This window comes from Pygoscelis adeliae, unplaced genomic scaffold (assembly GCF_000699105.1).
Source record: "Pygoscelis adeliae isolate BGI_AS28 unplaced genomic scaffold, ASM69910v1 Scaffold108, whole genome shotgun sequence".
Classification (NCBI taxonomy): domain Eukaryota; kingdom Metazoa; phylum Chordata; class Aves; order Sphenisciformes; family Spheniscidae; genus Pygoscelis; species Pygoscelis adeliae.
The window spans coordinates 7,565,978-7,578,830 of NW_008825498.1; the positions used below are offsets into that span (position 1 = coordinate 7,565,978).

Genomic DNA, 12,853 nt, shown 5'->3' on the forward strand with positions numbered 1-12,853 from the left:
AACGTGGACAGTGAAGGCAGGGGGAGAGTCCTGAGTCACTTCGGAAAGTGAAATTAATCAGCATTAATTTTTCATAGTGTGGGAGAAGAGTGGTTCTAGTGTTTAAGTCAAACAAAATAAGGTATATAAAAAGCCCCCAACTTTGCCTTTCTGTTAAAATCCAGAGAGCATTTACAAAATTTGTGATGGAGAAAAGAGACAAAAGAGTATTCTCTTGTGCGTACTTGCAAACTATTAATTTTATTGGGCTACATCTGTTGCTGATTGTTGGTGAAGAAAGTAGTGGCTTTATTGAATGACAGTCTGTCTCAGTATGTGTTTTTCAAAACAAAGGAAAAAAAGCAACTTTAAAAAGAAAAAAGTCCATCAGCTTACTCAGAATATCAGCTTTTTGCATCTCAGACCTGCCAAGTCATGTTCCTACTGCCCATGCTTTGATGCCACATCATCTGCAAGTTTATCAGCATAGTCTTGATCATAGTTTCTCCTTAATGCCCATAGCCACACAGCCGCTCTGATACTGAGATGCTGAATGTTAAGATGCCTCTTGATGGGTTAGCAGCTCTCTGGCTTCAGAGGGTCTCAGGTTGGCAGCCACCTTTGATTTTAAGTGCATGTAAGGAGACAGAAAGAGGTGGGGATGCTGACAGAGAATTCAGCTGCTGATACAGTCAGCCCCGGATTCCTGAGCACTGCTCAGCACATACACTTGCAGTGCTCCGAGGCTCAAACCAGGATCAGGCCCTAGGATAGAAAGACAGAAAGAAGCGTATTTGTTTTTCAGATCCCAAATCAAATTCACAGTACTTAAAGCTGTTTGTACTCATAAAGTATGTAAACCTGACATGAAGAAATTGAGAGAAAACAAATATACAGCCATGTGCTGCCAGGTTTTAGAGTCACTTTTCCGACAGGTACCTCACTTCAGTACTGAGTTTCAAAGACCTAGAGAGATTTAAAGTATTAGAGAGCTCGAAGGGAAGAGATGCCATTTTTAAATGTTGCAAGATGTAGTTCTTTCTGTGTGGGGATGTGAGACATTGCAACCTAATGCACTTCATCAGCCAGGGGAAGGAAAGGTTTGTAACTAAGAGACATTGAAGACAGACGTGATTAAATGCAGAATGCAGAATGTAAAGGTGAAAGACAGAACAGCAGACCAAGACTTCAAGCAGAGTAGAGAAGGAAGGACAGCTAGAATGAACATTTGTCTTTCTGCCTCAATGCATTTTGTGTTTTAAAGCAGTAAGTAACCATAATGAAAGAAATTAGAAAAAGTAATGTTTTACTCCATTTTTCATTTGGTTTACCTTATGGGATTGATTGTATTCTGTCTCTAGGCATGTGCACTCAGACGCCATTAAACTTAAGACCCTGCTAAACAAAAGCAGAAGAACAGAAAAATCCTCATAAAATCATTATGAACATGTTTTTAAAAGCAATCAGGAAATACTAATTAAAGGGTGTTGTGTGAGCAATGAGAAGAGTTAGCAATTAGTCAGTTCAAAAAAAATGCAAGTTGATAGTGCCCTATAAGCAAGATAAATAGCTAACTATGCAGTGAAACTGGCTAACATATGCTTAGTTTTTTTAGAGCTTAAGGTTGACAAAATAAGCATCCAGAAAGATAGAAAAAAAATCCTCATTTAAGGTACTGTCAAAAATAATCTGAGCTGTGATGAAAAATGGCTAAATGGACAAATAAGCTGGGACTGTGGTTGCTCTTGTGCCTCATGCAGGGCCAAGCACGCTGCAAACGCTTAATAAAATAATGATGTAAAAAATCAGCTGGCAGCATTAGGAGTAGAGCACTGCAAGTTGCTGCAGTTAGTGTGCAAGTCTTAACTTGGTTTTGCATATGATTTGTTGGAAGCTATTCACTTTCTCTTGTTGGGTTACCTTTCTGTTGTTTTAACAAGTTGAATTAGCTCCACCCTGGATTTAATGTGAGGGACTCTGTGATTGAATGCTTGGTCTGGGAGAGGGGAATTAGAGGATGTAGGAGGTGTGGCATTGCTCTCTTTTGGCAGCAGCAGGTTGTCTCAGCTGTGTCATTGATCCATGCCCTTGGTCTGTGCTGAAACTGCATGGAAAAAGCCTTGAAAGTCCCCTTTACTGGTGTGGCATGGGTAAACAGTGTGCCTAGGTGTAAACAGGAGGTTATTGTTAGGTCAACAGGTACACGTCAAAGCCATTTTTGGTAGCGCGTGCAAGAGAGGTCTGAAAGGAATATGGAGTAAACTAGGGATGCCTGCAAGCCTGTACGCAAAAGAGGGAATGTAGACACGGTGCATTAGAAGCTATAAAACATATTTTTGGTTACTTCTCATATAGGAAACAAGTATTCAGTTAAAAGGGGGATACAGGATATCTAGAAATGGTATATGTAATCACAGAAACCAATACTGTTGAAAAAGTGCTTTGTCGTGGAGCTTGTGGCATATCCTCCCCCTGGAGAAGAATGAAGTATGGATTAGGTGTAATATAATGGAATATAGTATACAAAAAGTGACTTACAAGCACAGAAAAATATCTCTCCCAAAATTCTCAGAAAAAGGAGCTGAAGATAAAAGGAAACATTAAGCAGATAAATTTACAGTCTTTTAAGAAGAGGTATCAACAGCCTGGGAAAAGGCTACTAAACAGACATTTAGCAGGGGATGTAAGGATTATGCATGAAATTACTGGTTTGTGAGCTTGATTTAAACAGTGAGGAACATAAGAGAAAGGCTAATCAAAGACATGATAGAAGAAGACCTAGAAAGTTTGGATTTAATGAAGGATAGAGGGCAAAGATTCACAAAGGGAGGATCATGCTTAAAATTTTCAATAAAGAGTATTTTGAGAGAGTAGCCACAAGTGCTGACAGATAAGCCTATAAACATGATTTACCACGATTTTAGCAAAGCTTTTGAAACGGTATAGCACAAAAGACTAATCTGTTGGGTGAATAAGTATGGCATAGGGAGAGATACTTTGTTTGATTAAAAAAGAAAAGAAACACTAACTTGGGTATGGAGAGCATAGGAGTCTTGTGAATTGAAGCAGGTTAGGTTGGAGGGGTGTGAATAATGGAAAGCCTTAAGAATCATTATTTGCACCAATTTTCTTGAATTTATGCAGCATATCAGTAGTCTGGAAGAAAGAATAAGTAGTAAGGTGATGAAATTCCCTGATAGTACAAAACTGGGGAAATGTCAGAACAAAATAGGCAGGTGATAAAATTCTGAATGACTTTGACAAGGAGGTGGAGCATGGGCAGATAAGTAGCATATGCAGTTCATTTTCAAGTAATATAATGAGGCTAGGGAATAGAAAAAGAAGAATGTATGGATACCTCAGACAGTCACAGGGCACAGAAGGCTACATAGAAGGATCGTCTGCATACTTCTGAAGCACTTCTGAATAGAACTGTAAATCCTGAAGTAGAGTGTTTATTTGTTGTTTTAATTTGTTTATAAAAGCAATAAAGTTCTGGACACAGAACTGATGTACCAATTGAAAGACCATATTCTGGGGCCATTTATAAAAGGAGCAAAGCCCCATTTGACATGACATGGACACTTTGGGTACCTTTATAGAAAGGAAATTCTGAAAACTGCGAAGTGGCAAGTGAGGATCAGGACAATTATTAAAGGTCTAGGTGACATTAATTATTCAAAAGGTTAGAGAGACACATGCATATGCTCTGCATGGATTGAAGGCCCAATCCAAAGCTCATTAACTGCAAACACAGAGAAGCTTTGCTTGCCGGAAGACTTTAAATTCGTTCTGAAAACAGGAATGCAAATGAACAGGAATGCAAGAGGCAACCAGATTGCCCAGTGCTCTTGTGAGACACCTAGTCCAAGCAGTTACTTTTCTGTGACAATTTTTAATGGCCCCAGGAATGACTTGGGCCTCAGATTTACGCTCAGCATGTAGGAAACAAATTGGCACTTAGGTTCTTGACGGGAAAAAGATGTTAGTGAAGGATTGTGGGCTTGTTTATTGAAGAGTTTTTGTGAAAGGATGAGGCCACAATAATATAAGAAATAAAAGGAAAAAGTTAAACCACTTTCTTAATCCCATCTGATAACATATGTGTCGCTCTCCTCTGGAACTAATCTTTGGAAGTTTTGCAACAAGGCACAGTTTAGAGTGCAGTGCGGCTTCTCCAGATACCATACTGGTCCTGCCTGAGTCCATATGGAAATGCATTTTGTGAAAGGATGAGGCCACAATAATATAAGAAATAAAAGGAAAAAGTTAAACCACTTTCTTAATCCCATCTGATAACATATGTGTCGCTCTCCTCTGGAACTAATCTTTGGAAGTTTTGCAACAAGGCACAGTTTAGAGTGCAGTGCGGCTTCTCCAGATACCATACTGGTCCTGCCTGAGTCCATATGGAAATGCACTGGTAAGGGTCTTCTGCAGCCCACCTTTGCTGATACGAAATTAGTCTGTAACAAGAAATGTGCGTCGGCTTGTTTTTGTGTTTGGAGGGGAGAATGAGAATGTTGTCATGTTTCTGTCTCTTGCAGAAGGCTGACAGGTGTCCTCTGGCAAAGGCAGTGGTGGCAGGTTAGGGTGTAAGTGCCCCCAGCTGTCCACCCTTCATCACTGTGTGGAGCTGATATGCCCGGGGCTGTGAGCGGGAGCAGCAAGGCCTGGGTGCCCGCTAGGTCCTGCTGAGTCCTCCGTAGGCACAGGTGACTCAGGCAGAGGGGCAGGGAGCTCAGCCAGGGTTCCTCGCTGCAAACAGCTGCAGCAAGGCAAGGCAAGGCAAGGATGGCTGTCACAGCCCCGTGCTTCTTTCTCTGGGGAGCCATCTTGTATCGCAAAGGGCTGGAAACACGAGAGATTCAAATGCCTTGAGTCGCAACCCAATTTTTCTTCTGTGCTGTGCTACACAAGTGCTGCAAGGCTTCTTCCCCAGCTACCCAGGCAAGGGACATGGAGCTGCAAAACCCCAGGGCTCATTTCTGTCTTATTCCCCCAAGTTGCCCCTTTGTGGGAACACGGAGTGAGGAGGGGCTGGGTCTCCCCCTGGATCTCACCCCAGACGGGAACTGGGACCAGCCATGAAGCACATCAGGACCCAGGAGCTCCTGTGAGCAGTTACAAGTCCCGTGGTTTTGACAAAGCTTGTGAGACTAAGATGTAACTTGCAGTGAAAAAGGACTTCCTTAGAATGCGGAACATATGGAAATAAGTATGTGGTTTTTGTTCAACGTGGTGTGAAAATGACTGGGTTTGATCATTTGAAAATCTAAGAGTAAATGGAATTTACTGAGTTTGCTTTTAAAATAAAAACTTAACCATGCACAAGTTTAGACACTTTGAGATGAGTGTGTGTTGAGCTAATAAAAGTTGATGTCAACATTTTAGAATATGTTTGGAAACAAAAAAGAACTAGTGTTTGATCAAGCAGCAGTCACAAAAACATTCTTCCCTTCATGATAAAAAGAAAATGTCTGTGTGTGATTCTGCAAATATGTCAGATCATTTTGAAGAGGCTAGCAAGTGCTAGTAAATTATTATTTTTTTGTTGTTGTCAAATGAGTTTATTTTTTGGCATTAGACTTCAAAAAAACCCCAACCTTTGTATGTGTTGTCATTATGTACATCAGTCATAATTTTGCCGACAATTCTTGACATGCACTCTGCATTACTGTGCTAACAAGAGAAAAGACCAGCCATTAAGTTTATGTTTCTTTGTTTTTGAACAAAGTCACATATCAGGAATAATGCTAGGGGTATGCTAATAAACAATATATAGTGCCAGTCATCAGGGAGTAAGAAATATTTTCTAACTAGTTCTAAAGGGAAACAATGTTTTAAAAAAAGGGAGACTGATTGTTATTTATGCAATATTGTTGTTCTATATGTCAGCATCAAAAAGCATCTTGTAAAGAGCTTAGCATAATAAATCTTTGATCGTGACTGTCATTATTTAGAGGTCTTTGATAGATCTAGATGTAGTGCAGGAAGGTTAAATTTACCAACATATAATAGGAAATCCTTAGACTGAATCTGAATTTCTAGCAACGTTACTAGTGTTGTCACAACAATGAAAAAGAGAAAAAGTGCTCTATCTTTTAAAACAGCAGGCTTTACAAATCGTAACTGTAAAACTAAGTCAAAGCAGATTTGTTTTCTGGGTGCCCATTGATTTTGTTTGTCTACATAAGAATTTAACTTGGTTACATTTCAGAAAACTGAAGATTTAAATGAAAAACAGCAAAAAAGGCTTATGATTGTTTCCACTGAGAAGCAACGCAATACATTTTGTTATTGTCATCAAGAAAATTAAAATGGCCTCTCTGTATGAGGAGCAATGGGACATTTGTAAAGATGAGCCCACAGGAGCACTTAATTTCAGAGTTGACTTTGATTAGTCACTAATCTTTCAGTTAACTTGGTAAGACAAAATGACATATGTTGAAAAAGTCTTTATATTCCTGCCTACAGACTTGAAGTAGAAAGATACTTAATGGATGGGCACTTTATCTGTCTGGGACAGGGCATCTAAATTTAGATGCTGATAACAAATCCAGCAAGTCTTTAATAACGTTCAGAGTCAAGGAAAAAAAAACGCTTTTTTAAAAATGTAATCAATAATACCAGCTGCATAACACTCTTCAGAAGTTAAATATATACAAGACAGGCTGGATTTTTGATGCACATTATCCAGTGAACCCTACTTCTTCACCAACAAATATATACGAAATCTGCATTTTATTACATCTGTGCCAGCTTTTTGTAACTTTACATTCTTTAAAAAATACATGTTTTTCCTTTTTTTTTTTCATTTTGCTGATGTAGGCAAGGTATCTGTGGCTGTACAGAAAGATAGGTGTCTCTTGAGTTACTGCCTTGATGTGGCAGTTCAGGGCTTACCTTGCCTTCATTGCATCTTCAAAACAACAATTGAGCTCTCCAGGACTGTTACCTTAGGACTTGAGTCCTTGGTACTACAATTATGCAGTTGAATAATTTTATGAATCTGCCTTGTCTCATTAGATGCCTGGATAACTACAGATTTTGTGTCTCATGATGAAAAACCAAAATTTTACTTTTGAATATACTCTTAGTTTTCACTTCTAAAGGAATGCTTTCTAATGTCAAATCTCTGGCCAATTCAGGTCAAGAAAAATAGTAACAGAAAAGAAAATCACATTCTTAGGATGTTGAAATGTCTTGGACAAGTGATATACCTTGTAGAAAAGTGAAATAGCAGATCTCTTCTGCAAGACACCAAGACACAAACGAAGAACTTTTCCCACGCACCAAAGAGACCAGAGTAACGCGTTTCCTTGTTTATAATGAAATTTGATCCGTATACACCATGATTTTTAAGTAAGTCAGGCCCAATCTAATGTGGCCAGAAGGATTGCTCTCGGGCTGGTTTCTAGCCAGCCTTCCCAGTTTTAGGACAGGCTTGCCAATAGATAATGAAGCAACTGCCTGGATACAGTAACCATTTGTCCAGACTAGCAGGGATTTTTCCCTCCTTGAAAGATGGCAACCTGATGGACCATTTAAAATCTACGGTGCAGAGGAGATTCTGCAGCCCAGTTGAGAATGAGGGAGAAGCAGATTTCTGATTTCTGTGTTCTATTCCTGGCTTCTCCCCAGTTCTGTAGTGGGCCTAATCCATTGGTATAAAATGAAGGATTCGCATTGATTTCAGTGTTGTTTGGATCGCATCCCACATATTCTCATTGCATTTTGCCTTCCATGAATATAAAGCTGGTGTTTCAGCAATACTGGACTGTCCCTGGAGTTAGGAAGCTGAAAAAAACCCAATCTCTACAGAGTTTCAGGAAACTCAGATAAAAGGTACTGCAGAACTGCAGAGTGTTATTTTTTAATATTAATAATTAAGCCTTAATGAAAACACTGCTGGAGAGCTTTAAATGACCACTTTGAACTCAGTATTTTGAGTTATAATGAAATGGTTCCAATTGTATGTTTCAGTAAATTTTATCTACCCTTGTTTCTTTAGAAGAAGACCTACCAGTGCATCAAATGTCAGATGGTTTTCTACAATGAATGGGATATCCAAGTTCATGTTGCAAACCACATGATTGGTAAGTGAAGCACTAAAACTTCTGAAAGACAGATAGCCATTTCTCTTACTCGTGATCATCATTGCCTCTAAAATTAAACAGAGTTAAGGAGAAATTAATTGTGCATCCATCAATGATTAACCTAGGCATGATTGATTTTTTTATTCATATTATTAGACTTGATAAAGCATTAGCATATTTTATTTTCTGCAAGGGCTAGTTTAGACTTCTGCAGAGAATTATATATCCACTGCCAGTCAAAACACAGGTGATTAGCAAATTAAACTTCTAATCATTTTTGCATTATTGAAAACAAACTAACAGGAATGGTTAATGAACTGGATGTTAGCTTTCCATAGAGTTTTAGACAGGTTTTAATTTCAGAAGTTATTATGGTAATGACACTACTGTGTACTTCTCAAGCACCTTGGTACCAAAATCAAAACTGGCGAGTTTTTGTCATTAGGAAACATAAATAATTCAAATAGCCATAAAATAGTATTGTTTGTTGTGTTTGAGCAGTCTGGAAAAAAATCCTGAGCGTATCTGTATACAATTAAGTACTATCATTTATTTGAAAAAATAAGGAATTGTGGTATTCAGTAATGGAATCTGCTTTTTAAGGTACAGGCATTTAAAAAAGTCTTTCAGGATTCCTGAATCCAAGCCTGGCTTGATGTTTACAAGGCTGTTACAGTTGTAAATTGGCATAAAACAAAAGCTGCTTTTTCTTTGATATTCATATTTTCCTATTATTTGCTTATTCCCCTAGGATTACCCATAATGTTTTCAATTTGGTAACCACTCAGTAATAGCACTAAGAGTTCTATCAGCCAATTAAATTTATCAAGCACATCATTTGCCCGCTAATAAGATAACATTGCCAGGGTTGTCTCGTTTTGTTTTTAGCCTCTTTTCCAAATTTCACATTTCAAGACAGAGATGGATACCACTGATTTTATACTCCTGCTTCCCTTACGCTGTTTTTCTTGCTATAATAATAGAAAAGCATGCAAAGCACAGACCAAACGATACAGCATAGAAGCCAGTACTTACATATCCAACAGAAGAGAATTTGGTTGTTTTTTTCATTTTATAACTTAAAAATACTTAGTTTGATGCTCATTTTTTTTTTGCTTCAAAGGTAACATGCGGATTTCTTCCATGAGCACCAGTAATTTGGCTGCACTGTAAAAGAAAGTTACCTGCCAAAACTTAATAGCCCATTTTTCTGGGTACTTTATTAATAAGCTTTAATACATTTAGAGCATGAACATTTTATATACTTTTCATAAAAATGAATAAACGCAAATGACAAGCTGGTTTTGTAAAGGAGCACAGCGATTTGCCTGTTGGATTAAGCTTTAGTTTTGATATTTTGTGTCTTTGGGGAGGAGATAATTTGAACTGCTTCACAGTATTCAATCTGGGTCAGTAACGTGGAATTTAAAAGTAGGTTATTACCAACAACAGAACTCACCATTTCTGCTGTTTTCTTTGAATCCAGTGTTTGACATGTTCTTAATTGTAGCATATAGTGACACTGAAATGTGACAGGGAATACGGACACTGTGGGTAAGGGATGATGCTGGAATGGCAGAGCGGGCTTGCCACCCACTTCCCAAGTGCCTCACAGTTTCAGAATAGGAGCCCACTTCTTTCATGAAATGCTCAGATTTTCTTTTTTTTCCTCGTATTTTCTGGATGAGTTTTAGTAAAGGGTCAGAATGGGAGGAGAGAGAGGAGGAGAGAGTCAGTAAAGCAGGACAAATCCAGTTAGCTAGCTTCAGCCTGCAGATGTGAAAAGACTGAGATTTTCTTAAACTGAGCTATTAACTGCCATGTTTTATTTCTAACAGCTGGTTGAGGTTGAATGAGAAAGAGAATCTTTTAAAAAATATTTAATTGTTTTGTCTGTGTTGTATCTAATCATGCATGATATTGCTTCATGACATAACCATAGTGACACAGATTTAAACGTGCTTAATATAAAACCTTCGCAGTGAAATAAAGAAGGAGCTTGCAAAACATGCAGGGAGATCTGCCGGTCATGCTTGTGGTAACCTGTGTTCGGTGGAAGATTCTTATCTGCACTGCCAGACTTAACACTGCAGCTCCTAAAGATGTAGCCTCGTTTAAGCAAATGCAAGGGGATTTTGTGTTGGGGTGGAGTGAAAGGAATATCAACGTTCCGGAGAGTTTTGAATGTGACCTCGGAATCGAAGCACGGAGAAAAATAATTTCTGATCTCCAATTCTGTTAGCCTTCTCATCACTAATTGGATTTTTCCTTAGCTATCTTTCTAATTTCACTCTCCCCCCTCCCCTTTAATTTATATCATTGTTCACAGGCCTTTTTCCAAGACCATATTCTGTCTAGAGAGAAAGGTTCATGGGGTGACATCAAGCTATTTAAAATTGGCCTTAGTTTATGTGCGTCTGTAGGTAGGCTTATACTATTCATATATAATACAGAAAACATGCACACAAACACATTTGTGTGAATATATATAATAAATAACCCAGATATATACCCATAGATGTCTGCCTGCATATCAATATGTAGATTGCAAAATATATTAGATGAAACACTTAAGTGAATATTGACTTGTTGACACAGCACATTTACCAAACAAAAAAAAACTGGTTTCCTCAACACCTTGGTCCCTCCCTTTTTTACATGTATGTGATACAATGTGTCTTCCTGCCCTGCTTTCCCAGTAGGAGATTGGCAGAACAAGATGTAGTGTCTTTGCTCCTCTGGGGAAGGGAAACTGAGAAAGCTTCAGGAAGAGAGAGAGGGAAAAAAGAAGGAATTTAAATGCGAGAGAGAAGGTAATCTGGGAAGGCAGGCGTTAAAAGTCAAACAGTGTGATAATCCCTAGATCAAATGTAGGGGCAATAAATGCTTTTACTGACATCATCACGCAGTCTCAGGAACTGTTATTTCCTCTCATAGTAAAATGCTAGCATTATCTGTGTTGCGGTTATTGATGGTTGTAGTGTCTTCTTACCTGAAGGACTCCATAATCATAATTCAGGGAAAAGAGAAAAGGGGCGGCAGCTGGGACATGAGACAAACACAAAGGTGGAAAGTCATCTGCCAGACTTCACTCAGAAATGGGTTGGGACCACTGATAGAGATACATGCTCAGCCAGCTGAGGGGAAGAGTTGCTACTCACCATCTTTTTAGCAGTTTGGGAGCCTAGAAAAGATGATGGTGTCCCATCTAATTATTATGCTCCTTCAACATGATCCTGGGATGTAAACTGAGTTCATGTTGCTAACATCCACAGAGAGAAGTTGCATTATGGAAGGTCACTGAGGCAAAGATATGTTTATAAAACCCCAGTGTGAAACTTAGACTTTTAAATAAGGCAACCGGAATTACTTTGTTGGCTAAAATAGCTCCACTGAGGGTAGGTATTTTTAGGTTGTGTGTATGTGTATGTTTTTGTCTAATCAAATATAATCTCAACTAGACATTTAGCAGGGGAAGAGGGATTAGAGGCTATTTGAAAAGCCTCTTACTCTTCTTTGTTAGGCGGGTATATAGTGTTTTTACAGATTTTATTATACGTTTCAATTAATTCAACAAGAGGGATTATGCCACCTAATGGAAAATAAAATCTGCAGATGACCCAGTGAAGTGTAACCTTAAGTATGTTTGACAACTATACAATTTACATTCATTATTACACAAGTTATATATTAAAAAGATGTCATAGGGATGGCTCTCCTCAGTAACTACATGTTCATTACTTCTCGAACTTCCCATTTTAAAACTGTTCTGCAGCCTTTAATTGAGTCTTCCCAACATCTTTGTGATGGGACAGGGCAATAAGCCTTTTCCATTGAATAGATGAGGACAAAGAGGCGAAGAAGTGGAATTCCTTGCTTGCGTTAAGTGAGTGAAAGTTCAAGAGTTCTGACTGCCAGATCTGTCCGCACATTTCTAGACACCGTGCTTCGTCAAGCAACACCCGTGTTTGCTTAAGCTACACACTGATTCAAGCTTAGGCTAGGGGTTGCCAGCAGACAGAAAGCGAGGCAAACTGTGGGCTTTTTTAAATAGACCCTCTGTTTAGGTATTATTTTGGACCTAGATGTAAGCATGTACTTTTGTTTGGATAATCACGAGGATGATTGCCAAGTGAAAACATGTTTGTCGGTGTGTGTATTGAAATCTGTTGGCAAAACAATTTCTCAGCTTTTGAGTGGGAAAGGAGGAAACGTAAATCCAGGCGCATTTCATATGGGTTTAGAAAGTGCTGGCAAACATGGTAATGCTTCAGCAGCCTTCTTTCTTTTACTTTTCCCTCCAAGTGGAATATGTAGCATTTTTAGCAGCTTGCTTTGAGAAAATTCTATTTCTGGGTGTATGGTGTCTGTGGAGAAGAGGGAGGCTTTCTGGCATCCCTTTGTTTTGCTCACATAGTTTACAGTTGGCATTTGACCTGGGAGGGTAGGAAGAGAGTCTGCCATTGTTTGTGTTCTATTTGCTGCACTCCACTGCTCCTCCTATTATTTTCCCTGTTATTTTAAGCAGACAAGCTAAACATTGTTTTTTCTTCCACTGATCCCTTTACATCTGTAGTATCCGATGCAGTTCAGTGTAAATAGACAGTTGCCATAACATTTGCCTAGGATTTTGCACACATGCACATACAGAGTGGATCAGAACTGGGGGAGTTCGGACGTGTTTAACTCAGAAAAGGAATTACTCCACATAAAATTATGAGGCTCAACAGCAGTAGTGTAAATTTGTAAGTGCTCTGAGTAAAGTGCTGTTAGGC

At 38.8% G+C, this 12,853-nt stretch overlaps 1 protein-coding gene across 1 annotated transcript in view; it reads left to right on the forward strand.

Annotated features, from left to right (window-relative positions):
• The window catches only part of ZNF521 (zinc finger protein 521), a 229,419-nt gene that overhangs the window by 101,927 nt on the left and 114,639 nt on the right, over positions 1-12,853 (forward strand). The window contains exon 6 of the mRNA XM_009331439.1: positions 7,994-8,078. Within this exon, the coding sequence (XP_009329714.1) occupies positions 7,994-8,078 (85 nt within the window). The remainder of the gene's footprint in view (positions 1-7,993; positions 8,079-12,853) is intronic.